The sequence below is a fragment of the Neophocaena asiaeorientalis genome, unplaced genomic scaffold (assembly GCF_003031525.2).
Source record: "Neophocaena asiaeorientalis asiaeorientalis breed wild unplaced genomic scaffold, Neophocaena_asiaeorientalis_V1.1 scaffold35, whole genome shotgun sequence".
NCBI lineage: Eukaryota > Metazoa > Chordata > Mammalia > Artiodactyla > Phocoenidae > Neophocaena > Neophocaena asiaeorientalis.
Window position 1 is genome coordinate 146,734 of NW_020172984.1, and position 13,564 is coordinate 160,297.

The 13,564-nt window shown below is 43.2% G+C and overlaps 2 protein-coding genes across 2 annotated transcripts in view; one reads left to right on the plus strand and one right to left on the minus strand.

Annotated features, from left to right (window-relative positions):
- Positions 1-3,206: 3,206 nt before the first annotated feature.
- LOC112397848 (polyadenylate-binding protein 2-like) lies at positions 3,207-3,614 on the plus strand. Its single transcript, XM_024742128.1, has one exon. The coding sequence runs from the start codon at positions 3,207-3,209 to the stop codon at positions 3,612-3,614; it is 408 nt and encodes a 135-aa protein (XP_024597896.1).
- A 3,743-nt stretch (positions 3,615-7,357) lies between these two features.
- The window catches only part of CD53 (CD53 molecule), a 31,897-nt gene continuing 25,690 nt past the window's right edge, over positions 7,358-13,564 (minus strand). The window contains exons 6-8 of the mRNA XM_024742080.1: positions 10,205-10,285; positions 9,085-9,168; positions 7,358-8,226 (exon numbers count right to left, since the gene is read on the minus strand). Of these exons, the coding sequence (XP_024597848.1) occupies positions 8,155-8,226; positions 9,085-9,168; positions 10,205-10,285 (237 nt within the window). The 3' untranslated portion in view covers positions 7,358-8,154. The remainder of the gene's footprint in view (positions 8,227-9,084; positions 9,169-10,204; positions 10,286-13,564) is intronic.

Here is a 13,564-nt window from a genome sequence, read left to right on the forward strand (position 1 = left end):
GATAGGTGCTAGGTCTTCTCTAAATGTTTGATAGAATTCTCCTGTGAAGCCATCTGTTCCTGGGCTTTTGTTTGCTGGAAGATTTTTAATCACAGTCTCAATTTCAGTGCTTGTGATTGGTCTGTTTATATTTTCTATTTCTTCCTGGTTCAGTCTTGGAAGTTTGTGTTTTTCTGTGAATTTGTCTATTTCTTCCAGGTTGTCCATTTTATTGGCATATAGTTGCTTGTAGTAATCTCTCATGATCCTTTGTATTTCTGCAGTGTCAATTGTTACTTCTTTTTCATTTCTAATTCTATTTTTCTGAGTCTTCTCCCTTTTTTTTCTTGATGAGTCTTGTTAAAGGTTTATAAATTTTGTTTATCTTCTCAAAGAACCAGCTTTTAGTTTCATTGATCTTTGCTACTGCTTCCTTTGTTTCTATGTCATTTATTTCTCCCCTAATCTTTATGATTTCTTTCCTTCTACTAACTTTGGGTTTTGTTTTTTCTTCTTTCTCTAGTCCCTTTAGGTGTAAGGTTAGATTGCTTATTTGAGATTTTTCTCATATCTTGAGGTAGCATTGTATTGCTATAGAGTTCCCTTTTAGGACTGCTTTTGCTGCATCCCAGAGGTTTTGGATGGTTGTGGTTTTTTTGTCATTTGTCTCTAGGTATTTTTTGATTCCTCTTTGATTTCTTCAGTGATCTCTTGGTTAGTTAGTAACGTATTGTTTAGCCTCCAAGTGTTTGTGGTTTTTAAGCGTTTTATCCTCCCTGTAATTGATTTCTAATCTCATAGCATTGTGGTCAGTAAAGATGCTTGATAAGATTTCAATTTTCTTAAATTTACCAAGACTGGATTTGTGACCCAAGGTGTGATCTATCCTGGAGAATGGTCTGTGTGCACTTGAGAAGAAAGTGTAATCTGCTGTTTTTGGATGGAATGGCCCATAAATATCAATTAAATCTATCTGGTCTATTGTGTCATTTAAAGCTTGTGTTTCCTTATTCATATTCTGTTCAGATGATCTATACATTGGTGTAAGTGAGGTGTTAAAGTCCCTCACTATTATTGTGTTACTGTCAATCTCCTCTTTTATAGCTGTTAGCAGTTGCCTTATGTATTGAGGTGCTCCTATGTTGGGAGCATATGTATTTAAAATTGCTATATTTTCTTCTTGGATTGATCCCTTGATCATTATATAGTGTCCTTCTTTGTCTCTTGTAATAGTCTTTGTTTTAAAGTCTCTTTTGCCTGATATGAGTATTGTTACTCCAGCTTTCTTTTGATTTCTATTTGCATGGGATATCTTTTTCCATCCCTTCACTTTCAGTCGGTATGTGTCCTTAGGTCTGAAGTGGGACTCTTGTACACAGCATATATACAGGTCCTGTGTTTGTATCCATTCAGGGAGTCTGTGTCTTTTGGTTGGAGCATTTAATCCATTCACATTTAAGGTAATTATCAATATGTATATTCCTAGTACAATTTTCCTAATTGTTTTGGGTTTGTTTTTGTAAGTCCTTTTCTTCTCTTGTGTTTCCCACTTAGAGAAGATCCTTTAGCATTTGTTGTATAGCTAGTTTTGTGGTGCTGAATTCTCTTAGCTTTTGCTTGTCTATAAAGCTTTTTATTTCTCTGTCGAATCTGAATGAGATCCTTGCTGGGTAGAGTAATCTTGGTTGTAGGTTCTTCCCTTTCATCACTTTAAATACATCCTGCCTCTCTATTCTGGACTGAAGAATTTCTGCTGAAAAATCAGTTGATAACCTTATGGGGTTTCCCTTGTCTATTATTTATTGCTTTTCCCTTGCTGCTTTTAATATTTCTTTGAATTTAATTTTTGTTAGTTTGATTAATAAGTGCCTCGACATGTTTCTCCCTGGATTTATCCTGTGTGGGATTCTCTACCCTTCCTGGACTTGGGTGGCTATTTCCTTTCCTATGTTAAGGAAGTTTTCGACTCTAATCTCTTCAAGTATTTTCTCAGGTCTTTTCTCTCTTTCTTCTTCTGGGACCCCTATAATTCGAATGTTGGTGCATTTAATGTTGTTGCAGAAGCCTCTGTGACTGTCCTCATTTCTTTTCATTCTTTTTTCTTTTTTCTGCTCCTAGACAGTTATTTCCACCATTCTGTCTTCCAGCTCACTCATTCATTCTTCTCCCTTAATTATTCTGCTATTCATTCCCTCTAGTGTATTTTTCATTTCAATTATTGTGTTGTTCATCACTGATTGTTTGTTCTTTAGTTCTTCTAGGTCCCTGTTAAACATTTCTTGTATTTTCTAGACCCATGCCTCCATTCTATATCTGAGATTTTGGATCATGTTTACTATCATTACTCTGAATTCTTTTTCAAGTAGATTGCCTATTTCCTCTTCATTTATTTGGTCTTGCAGGCTTTTGCCTTGCTCCTCTATCTGTAACATATTTCTCTGTCATCTCATTTTTATTGTTAGGTGAGGTTATGTTCCTGTCTTGCTGCTTGTTTGGCTTGTGGCATCCAACACTGGAGTTTGCAGGCAGCTGGGTGGAGCTGGGTCTTGGTGCCAAGGTGAGGATCTCTGTGAGACCTCACAGAGATTAATGTTCCCTGGTGTCTGAAGTTCTCTGTTAGTTCAATGCTGCCACCACAGGGGCTCAGGCTCAACCTCCAGCCTGGAAACTAAGATCCCACAAGCCATGAGGTGCAGCAAAAAGAAACAAAAAAAGACAACAAGCAAAATAGAGCAGAAAAATAACAAAAAATAAAATAAAATTAGAAAAATAAAAAATATATTAGGAAAAATAAAAATGAAACAACAAAACACAGCAGCCAAAAAAATTCTTTTAACTTTAGGGTGATGGTGGTGGTGGTGGTGGTGGCAGCAGCAGTGGAGGCTGCGGGTGGTTGGGGCTCTGGGCTGGAGCGGTGGCACCATCTTGTGCCTGGGGCTGGTGGGGAGGCCAGGGAGGGGGTCCCGGGGGGCACAGTGTACTACAGGAATGGCTTGAAGTCTGAGGAACTGGAGCCTGAGGATCTGCTGCTGGAGCCTGAGCCAGAGCCCGAGCCCAAAGAGGAGCTGCCCTGGCCCCGTGCCCCACTGGGAGCTCCGGGCCCTGAGCCTGGCTCGCGAGCCCCCAGCAGCCAGGAGGAGGAGAAGCTGTGACTGGTCGAGGGTGACTTGAGGGATGGCACCATTGAGGACCCAGAGCTGGAAGTGATCAAGGCTCGAGTCAGGGAGATGGAGGAAGAAACTGAGAAGCTAAAGGAGCTACAGAACGAGGTAGAGAAGCAGGTGAATATGAGTCTACCTGCAGACAACGCTGGCCCAGTGATCATGTCCACTGAGAAGATGGAGGCTGATTCCTGTTCCATCTATGTTGGCAATGTGGACTATGGTGCAACAGCAGAAGAGCTGGAAGCACACTTTCATGGCTGTGGTTCAGTCAACTCTGTTACTATATTATGTGACAAATTTAGTGGCCATCCCAAAGGGTTTGCATATATAGAGTTCTCAGACAAAGAGTCAGTGAGGACTTCCTTGGCCTTAGATGAGTCCCTATTTAGAGGAAGACAAATCAAGGTGATCCCAAAACAAACCAACAGACCAGGCATCAGCACAACAGACCAGGGTTTCCCACGAGCCTGATACCGTGCCCGGACCACCAACTACAGCAGTTCCCGCTCTTGATTCTGCAGTGGTTTTAACAGCAGGCCCTGGGGTCATGTCTACAGGGGCCGGGCTAGAGTGACATCATGGTATTCCCCTTACTAAAAAAAAGTGTGTATTAGGAGGAGAGAGAGGAAAACAAGAGAAAAGAAGGGAAAAAATAGAATTAAGAATAAAAAGAAAAGCAGAAGATGACCTTGATAGAAAAAAAAATTAAAAAAAAAAAAGATGGGGCTTCCTTGGTGGCACAGTGGTTGAGAGTCTGCCTGCTGATGCAGGGGACACAGGTTCGTGCCCTGGTCCGGGAGGATCCCACATGCCATGGAGCGGCTGGTCCCGTGAGCCATGGCCGCTGAGCCTGCGCATCCGGAGCCTGTGCTCCACAATAGGAGAGACCACAACAGTGAGAGGCCCGCGTACCGCAAAAAAAAAAAAAAAAAAAAAACCCATAACTCTAACTGCTGAGGAGGGACCTGTTTTGGGGAGTAAGGGAAGGCCCAGGGAGTGGGGCAGGGGGCTGTTCATTCACTCTGGGGATTCGCCATGGACACGTCTCAACCACACAAGCTGCTCCCCCTGTTTCCCTGTCCCCCTTTGCCCCCTTGTGGGCTGCTCAAGAGTAGGTGGGCATGGGTGGTAGGAGGTTTTTTTTTTTACCCAGGGCTCTGGAAGGACACCAAACTCTTCTGCTTGTTACCTTCCCTCCATCTTCCCCCTAGCTTTCATAGTCTCCTCCTGCCTGTTCCTGTCCTGCCAGGTCTACCACCCACCCCACCCTTCTTTTCTGGCTCCCTGCCCCTCCAGATTGCCTGGTGATCTATTTTGTTTCCTTTTGTGTTTCTTTTTCTGTTTTGAGTGTCTGTCTTTCTTTGCAGGATTCTGTAGCCAGAGGATCTCCTATCCGCTCCCAGCAGCTCCAGTGTAATTTCCCCTTTCCCCTGGGGAAATGCACTACCTTGTTTTGGAGGGTTTTGGGTTTTTTTTTTGTTTTGCTTTGTTTTCCTTTGCCTGTTTTTCCCTTTTGTTTGGAGGGAATGGGAGGAAGTGGGGACATGGAGGTGGGAGGTGGATTTTGTTTTTTTTTTAGCTCATTTCCAGGGGGTGGGAGTTTTTTTTAATATGTGTCATGAATAAAGTTGGTTTTGAAAAAAAAGTTTTTTTAATTAAAAAATTAAAATTCCCTGGTGCGTCTGCTATCAGTTTCATTGCCCCCACAGTGAGCTACATCCAACCCCTGCCTCCCCAGGAGGGCCTCCAACACCTTTAGGTAGTTATCTGTACCCTTTGTGTCAGCCCCACCTCTGTATGTGTTTCTTTCACCAGTGTCTGCTCCTGAAGCTGACCCAGAGCACATGTGCTCATGCAAGCCAGCTTGGGGGCAGGTTTCCATGGGTGTGTCCACAGGGGCCATCATGGCTTGAGGAGGCTTTGGAGAATGGTGGTGCTCGACCTGCCTGGACCCTCACAGCCCTAGGAGGGGCTTTGTCAGGGGCAGCACATGGGCCACCAGGACCTGCGCAGCCTTTGTAGGCTTTGTGGGGGACAGTCCTCAGGTCCACCAGGACCCAAGCGGCCCCCAGAAGCCCTGGGGGGTGTTGTACTTGGGTCCATTGGGACCTGAGAAGCCAGAGGAGGCCTCAGCAGGGGCAAGGCTCAGGCATGGGACCTATATGGCCTGAAGAGATCTCCATGAGGTTAGGGCTCAGGCCCAGCACCCTAGCAGGCTTGCTGGGGCCTCAGTGGTGGGGGAAACCCTGGTTTTAGGGGTGGTTGAGCCTGCTTAGGTGTGTGCCCCTGCCACTGCCCAAGGAGGCCAGCCTGGTGGGCAGAGGAGGGTGTTGCAATGGTGGCCTTGCTCTCTGTGCATCATTCAACAATTGCGCCCCACTTTCCTGGTGGCCTGGGCCTCCTCCACCAACCTTCCTGGCTGTGGAACACTTCCCCCCTGCCACCCCAGGTCATCTCCCCACCTCCCACAGTGGTCCCCTCCCTGGGTCCACCCTCCAAACACCACTGTCCAGCACCCAACCCTTCTCCCCACCAGGGGACACACAACCCAGGCTGGGGTGTGTAAGGGCCTGGCACAGACCACACACACAGGCACCACCCCGTCCCTACCCCCACAGACCCCTGCAGGGCAGCCCTCTGACCCCCCGCCCCTTGAAGATCCCCCCTGTCCCTGCTGATCCCCCTGCCACTAGTGTGTCCCCCTGAGTGCTGAAACCTCTCTTCTCCCCCAGCCCCTCCCCTTAGGGGTGCCAGCCCTCTCCCGTCTCCATCACTCTTCCCTCCCTCCTTCCCTCTCTCCTTCCCTCCCACGTTCCACCCAGCTGCACAGGGACCCCCCCACCCCCATCCCCCAGGTGTCTAAGGTTCCCCATCAATGCCTAGAAGGTGCTCGGAGAGAACTGTTCTGATGCATCCCTGCTGTACCTGTGAGGAGATGCAAACTCCACTTTTTCCTACTCTGCCATCTTGACCCAGGGTTCAAAAGTCTCCTGATTCTATTTATGTTTTAGAAATATTATTTTGGCTACTGTATGGAGAATAGCTTAGATGGGGTCAATAGTGGGTACTAAGAGAACAGATAGTAGACAACTGAAGGAATATAGGTAAGAAATGAAATGGGGAGAGTGGATGAATTAGGTATTTTGTAGCTGAATCCTTAGACCTTTATGACTGACTGGATGTTGGGAGTGAAGGGCAGGCTAGAGTTAGGACAAAGCCCAGGTTTCTGGCTATGGCAACCAGAAGGTGATCTTATCACTCACTGATATGGGGGAACAAAGAAGAGAAACAGGCTTGGAAGATATAATAAGTTTTATTTTGTGCATGTTGAATGTGAGACATGTTTGATACTTGTGATAATCATGAGAATGTCTCCTCTGCTCCTTTGCCTCAGGAAAGTGCAAAAGCTATACATTTCCCTATAAACTACTATGAATTTGACCAGTTTTCCTAAAAGAAAGTTGGAGATCCTACACAAATCTTTGAGAATAGAAACCAATTCTGTCACCCTTTACTTTAACTTCTCTACATTTGACTCTGTATTAGATGTGCTCTGATCTTTTGCTTTCAAAGTATGGTTATCATATAGACAATTAAATTTAGCTTCTCCTGACCCAACAAACATTGTGTAGTTGACCACCTCTAAGATGGCCCCCAGTGATCTCCACCCCATAGTATCTACACACTTGTGTAATTTCCTCCCCTTGAGTGTGATCTTTTCAACTTACTTCTAAGGAATAGTTTACAGCAGGACTGATGTGATGGCACTTCTGAGTTAGGTTATAAAAGGAGTGTATGGCTTGTTTTGGGTGCTGTATTTCATGCTGTCTCTTGAATACCTTGCTATGGGGAGAATCAGCTTCCATGTCATAAGGCAGTACTATGGAAAGGTGCATGTGGCAAAGAATTGATGCCTATCAGGAGCCATATGAGAACTTGGAAGTGTATCCTCTTCTATTTGAGACTTGAGATGACTGCAGCTGACGTCTTGATTGTAGTCATGTGAGCGATCACGAGCCATAATCACCCAATAAAGCTGCTCCCAGATTCATGATCAACAAAAACTGTCAGATAATAAATGTTCATTGTTCTCAGCAACAAGTTTTGGAGTAATTCATTATGCAGCAATAGATAACTAATATCCCTAACTTGCTGGCAGGGCAATTAGGTTGAGTCATGGAAATTATATTTGAGACAAAGGAATGAGAATGTAGTGATTGACAGAGCATAAGCTATTTTATTTATTGAAGAATTAAAATAGTACATTAACAAAACCTTATCTGAAAGAGAAATAACACCAGAACTCTTTTGAATGTAATTATTACCTAAACAACCAGAAATACCTATCCTGCTGAATTCCTTCATAGTTATGTAAATCAAAGGCTAAGAGATTGGCTGAAATCAGGGTGTGAGTCATTGGATAGTTTATTTTGGAAAGACTTAGATGAATCAATAAGACCCTTTAATAAAGAAATTGAAATGAAACCTAACCTTTGGAGAAAGGGTACTCTGTCATTCCTGTAGCCAAGGCCCCCAGTCAAAAGGAAACAGAGGATTGTGACAATGATCCAGTGGACCTGACCCCAGAGCTCCCTTAAGCTTATCTCTTGGTTGACTTTGGAGAGTGGACTGGGCATGATTTAGAGACCAGAGACTTGTTTGACAATGGGAAGATGCAAAAACTCAAGCTGCAGACCCATCCTTTGATCTTGAGCCATTAGTACCACAGGTTCTCTTGGACTTTCATGTCTGACAAATGCTCAGTTATTAATAAGTGACAAGGCTGCTGCCATGAATGATAAAGGATTGTCTTGCTATCTGAGATGGGAAGTGCCTGACCAACACCCTCTTCTCTGGTTGTATGAGACAGGGACTCAACAGGGAAGAGGTGGGAGGGGGACACAGACACCAGTTCAGGAGGTGGTCATTTAGAGCTTCATGGCTTCATGTTACAAGTGATTTTGGATTTCCAGTGATGAAACAAGTCTTTCCCGCACAAGGCAGCCACAGGTCATAATCCTAGGACCTGGCTGGTTTTGTCAATCTGGCAGTTCAACGTCAGTGCAAAGGACATCCCCAATACCTGAGGAAACAGTTGGGAAAGTGTGAGGTCTTTACAGGTGGAAACATCTCACCCACAGTCCCTGGGATCAGTCTCAGAGAAAAAGAAATTGTCCATCACACTGAGAATACCCTTCCTACTCTCACTTCTAATTCTTTCTCAGGAGTTTTCTCCTTTAGCTTTAGAATGGCAGTGGGGAGACAAGTGGGGGTAATGATGGCAAGACAGTAGAGTATAAAGTGTTGGGACAACTTTTGTTTCCTTAATAAATCACAGAAGTCTTGCTGCTGGTATAATCAAGCTCTGCACAGGTCAATACTTTGTGCAGTGAGTGATCTCTACCCTTGCCTTAGGCCTCCTTGGTTTTCAAGTAGAGAAAAATCATTTCTCTCTGAGATTCTTGATTAGGTCTTAGCTAATCTGTGATATACTCAAGAAACTTGGGTATAAAAATGGTAGAAATATCACATAATAAAAAAAAAAAACAAAAAACTATCACCCATTCACCCCTGACGTCAAACTAAGCAGAGAAGCATGAGGAAATTGATTACAGTTTTCATCACCAACTCCTGATTAGCACACAAGGCCAAATTTTCAAGCAGAACGCTTTATTCATCACAGGCTTTTCCAGACCAGCTCTGTGAGGGACCAAAGTAAGGTTCTGCTTGGTGGCTTTTAATTTGACAATGAAACACTCATTTCTCTTAGGGATAAATTGACCAGATAGATCTTACAGCATATTTTCTGTATGCCTTAAACTGGTAATAACATCATTTTCTACTTTACTGGGGAAGCTCATATTTTTGTACCTCATACCATTCTAAAAATTACATGACATCTCATTTAATCCTCAAAGTAATCCTCTGGTTAAGCTCTTACCTGGATCACACATACACAGATAGTGATGATTCCGATATACAGGAAATTGGAGTGAAACCACAGTTTTGCTTTTACATAGCAACCCTAGAAAAAATTACAAGTACAAATGACACTACTATATTACTCAACTTTATCAGGAGGCTTATTTGGGAAGATAGTTTGTATTTTGCCTTATGCCAAGAGACTTAGGCAAGGCATTATATTTTTATTATTTTTATATGGATGAAGAAATGGGCATAAAATAGAAAATATTAAACTAGAGACTTTCCTGATATTATTATCATTGCAGTGTCATCTAAAGTAGAAGTCTTAGATCTTTACACACTGAGTTAAACTAGATCCTAAGAGGCAGGTCAACAACATATGTCTTTGTGTTTTTTGAATATTCATTAGTGTCTTGGGATTGACAAATGGGAATATAGGCTATGCAATCCTAAGACTGGTTGCATTTCAGCTTCTGCTTCAAAAGCCAGTAAACATAATAGGCCTGCCAAGCTGCAGGGCAGTTGCTGGTTGGTAGGTGTCCCAGTCTTTCTTCACAGACCCTCCCAAATTCCAGAGATTTCCAAACAACCTCAAGTGAGTAACAGGACCTTAGGGACTTAGTCTATTTGAAAGTTGATTTGGGCTTCTTCTCTGGGTCTAGTCAGAAGTTCTGTCAACTCTCTCTTCCCCAACTCCTCACTCCTTCACTTATGATGCATTCTGCTAAAGGGTTGGATGCTGCCATCTCCAAGGAAGGAGAGCAGGGAAACAGGTAGAGAGAAGCTTTTCTGCTTCAACCTTACAATTTCACTTTCAACCATAAGAAGACCTAATTCTTGCTCAAGAAAAATCTAGACATAGTCTTCTGTCACTATCACATAAATTTTCCCCTCTAATGTAATAGTTTAGAGTAGCAAGATTCTTCATGGCGTCTCTAATCTAGATGAACTTATTCTTTTTCTTGTTTGTTTTTCTTATTTGTCTAGTTATATGAGTTGTTTCCCTGGTCTCTCTTTTGTTTAAGGTTTCCTGTTTCTGGCTGGGAGGACTAGGTCCTGTACGACTGGAGTTTCTAAGGTAATTAAAAGTTTAACCACAGTGGCCAATAGCAGAAAAGTTTCTAAAAATAAATTACCTTAACTTGTGAGTCTGAGGGGCAAGATGTTGGTGGGCTGCCCATCCAATCACTCGTGCCATTTACACCACAACATTGCAGCTGAAAGCCAAACCCCAAACAAGTGATGGTTAGTAAGATAACAGAAAGAAAACCATGGGCCTTGGAGAAACGGTAGGCCCTTCAGATCTGACTCTATAGCAGAAAATCCAGAATTGTCCTGACTACTATGGCTTCTTAGAACTAAGTACTTTCAAACCTGTGATACCATTTCCTTCACACAAAACTTCTTGAAGTAGAGAGGGCATATTTAATTTATTCACATTTTACGAATAAAAAATTAGGCACACAGGAGACTTTATAATGGAGGGATCAGGCTGACCACACCTAGACCCACTGTATGGCTGTTAGCATAGCTGATGCTATTTTGGGCCCTTACAGTTTCTCCTGTCATACCGCTGACCCTACCCAGGGTACAGTAAATCACTTCTATGTCATAAAGAGCTTTGTAATTAATAGATATTGTGGCCTCTATGCTCTGTTAGTCCCAAACAATGATGATAACATTTGCTGATGTACTCCCAGTGCCCACAAGACTAGTTACCATTCATTCTGACTTAGGAATGTATGTCCTGTTTCCAAGCATCTACCTCCATACCCTAAGTTAACTATAAAATTGTCCCAATGGCTCCTTGGCAGTGTGGAGTGTAGCTGCGAATGCTTCCTGATCGTTGTCCTCCAGATCCTAATACTACCCTGTGAGTAAGTTACCCTATAATAAACTGACTCAGTGATTATATGGAGCTGCCTGCCTTGTTTTTTGGTCTCAAGATGCCTACTCAGTTCACTGGGCACTTTTCGTTCCCTCCATCCTTGGACAATTGGCAAGCCAGGCAGGAGACTGAAAATAATACAGGAATGGGTGAAGGGGCCAAACAGGGAAAACTTGTTGTCTGTGGGGGAAATCCCAGGTTGGCCAGCCATTTCCATGTGGGGTGATCTGGCTATATTTATGGAACACTTCAGGTTGGTGCAAGAGTAGAGGGATACCCTGAAAACACCAAAGGGCATACTAGATGTATTAACCGAAGAGGTAGCAAAGTGAAAGTGGGGTGAAAAAAAAAGTGAGCAAGCTATTGCAGCTGTTGCATGGCCTTTTTTATGTACTCTAAATATTAGCACAGAAAAGGAATTACAGTTCACCTGGGAACTAGAGAAGACTAAAGAGGCGCTGGCACTAGAGAGGACTGTCTGGATGGCATCTTCTGCAACTTAGGACGTTATGTCAAAGAAAATACAACAAGAGGAAGAACATATTGAAGTGATGGAATGTAAGATGGTTAATCTTGACTTAGGGATGCACGTCCTGTTTCCAAGTATCTACCCCCATACCCTAGGTTACCTATAAGACCATCCCAATGGCCCCTTGGCAGTGTGGAATGCATCTGCAAATGCCTCCAAATCATCTGCCCACTCCCAATCCCACTCTGTAAGTTACCCTGTAATAAGCTGATCCATTGATTATATGGAGCTGCATGCCTCGCTTTTTGGTCTCAAGATGCCTTCTCAGTTTGTTGGGCAGTTTTTGTTCCCTCTGTCCTCCGACACTCACCAACAAGTCTTAAGATCACAGAAAGTAGGACAATCAGATATTCTGTGCCTGCTTATGTGATGCTGTAGGAAATATCTATGTTAGTCTCACCACAAATGGAACCTTTATCAAGCCTCCAGATTCACAAGTATGGGAGACAGACTCCCTGATGCTAAAATTCTTTGAGAAGCAAATAGCCAAATCCAGAAATTGGGGAATTCTATAGGAAAAACAACCTAATGTCTTTCCACAAGTAAATAGCATGAACACAGAGAGATACTATCATAAATTAAAAGAGATTTAGAGACATATTATCCAAATATAATATGTAGACCTTGTTTGGATCTTGGTTGGAAGAAACCAATTAAAAATAATATTTTTAGATAAATGATTCTAGACATTTATTAATGATATTAAAGAATTATTGTAAAATTTTAGGTATATTAAATAGACCTTATTTTACAAGAAGATTAAGCAACACACTTCTAAATAACACACGATCAGAGAAGAAATCTCAAGAGAAATTTAAAAATATTGGAAAATCTATACAAAAATGAAAACACACGTGAAAACACAACTTATAAAAATATATAGGATGCAGCAAAAGCAGTGCTTAGAGGGAAATTGATACATTGAATAAAAATATTAGAAAAGAAGAAAGATCAAAAAATCGATAATCTCAGTGTATATCTTAGAAAACTAGAAAAAGAAAAGCAAATTAAGTTCAAAGTAAGAAGAAAAATAAATGAGAATTAAAGCAGAAATCAATGAAATTGAAAATAGGAAATCAATAGAGAAAATCATCAAAATTAAAAGGTGGCCTGGAGAGATTGGTCAAGATGGTGGAGTATGAGGACGTGAAGCTCACCTCCCCCTATGAACACATCAAAAATACATCTACATGTGGAAAAATTCTCACTGAGGGCTTCCCTGGTGAAACTAACTAAAAACTGGCTGAAGAAATCCTGTACAACCAAGGCTGTAAAAAAAATACACATATAATTGGGTAGGAAGGGGAAAAAAGTGATTAGGTCAGGACCTGTGCCCCTGGGAGGGAACTCAGAGTAAAAGGGAGAATGCATGGGTGGGATACCGATGCTGGGGAGTGAGAACCCCAAATTTGGAGCCCCAGTCATGGGTTCCTATGCTTGGGTGAAAAGGTACCTTGTCTGACTGGAGTACTGGTTGGATCAACAGGAGGGCTGTGGAAGCCTGGACTCCACTCGTGAGGAGCGCATGCATGCTGGCTTGCCTCCAAGACAGGGTGGAGAGATGTTTGCTTTAACAGCTGCCAGATTTCTTGCAACCACCTACTCACATGCCCTAACCCAAGCCAAGCAAATGCTCTGGCCCCATTCATTCCATGTCACAGTGCAGCACTTGATCTGGGGTGACCATGACCAAGGAGAAGATGGAAACCATGGAACACAGAGGTGACCCAGTATCGGGGCGGAGCCTGGGTGGAGCAGCAGCTGCCATTGGTGTTTACTCAAGCAGTGCATCAGAAACATCCTAGATCTCTGATGGAGGCTGTTCCACCACCTTCCCCCCGCCCGCCATACACTGAGAGTTCATGCGGACCCCACCTGCCCTGAGGCGTGGCTCCACAACAGGGCAGGGGAAGCAGAGGCTGGGGGCAGTGATTGGCTGTGAGGGACAAGGGGATTTGCACCCAAGGCGGCTTCTGAGCAGAATGAGGGAAACAATTACAGGTGTCTGTGAAGCAGCACATCAAAGACAGCTCAGATGTCTGTCTTCAGCTGACATGAGCCAAGAGCTCACAGGGGTCC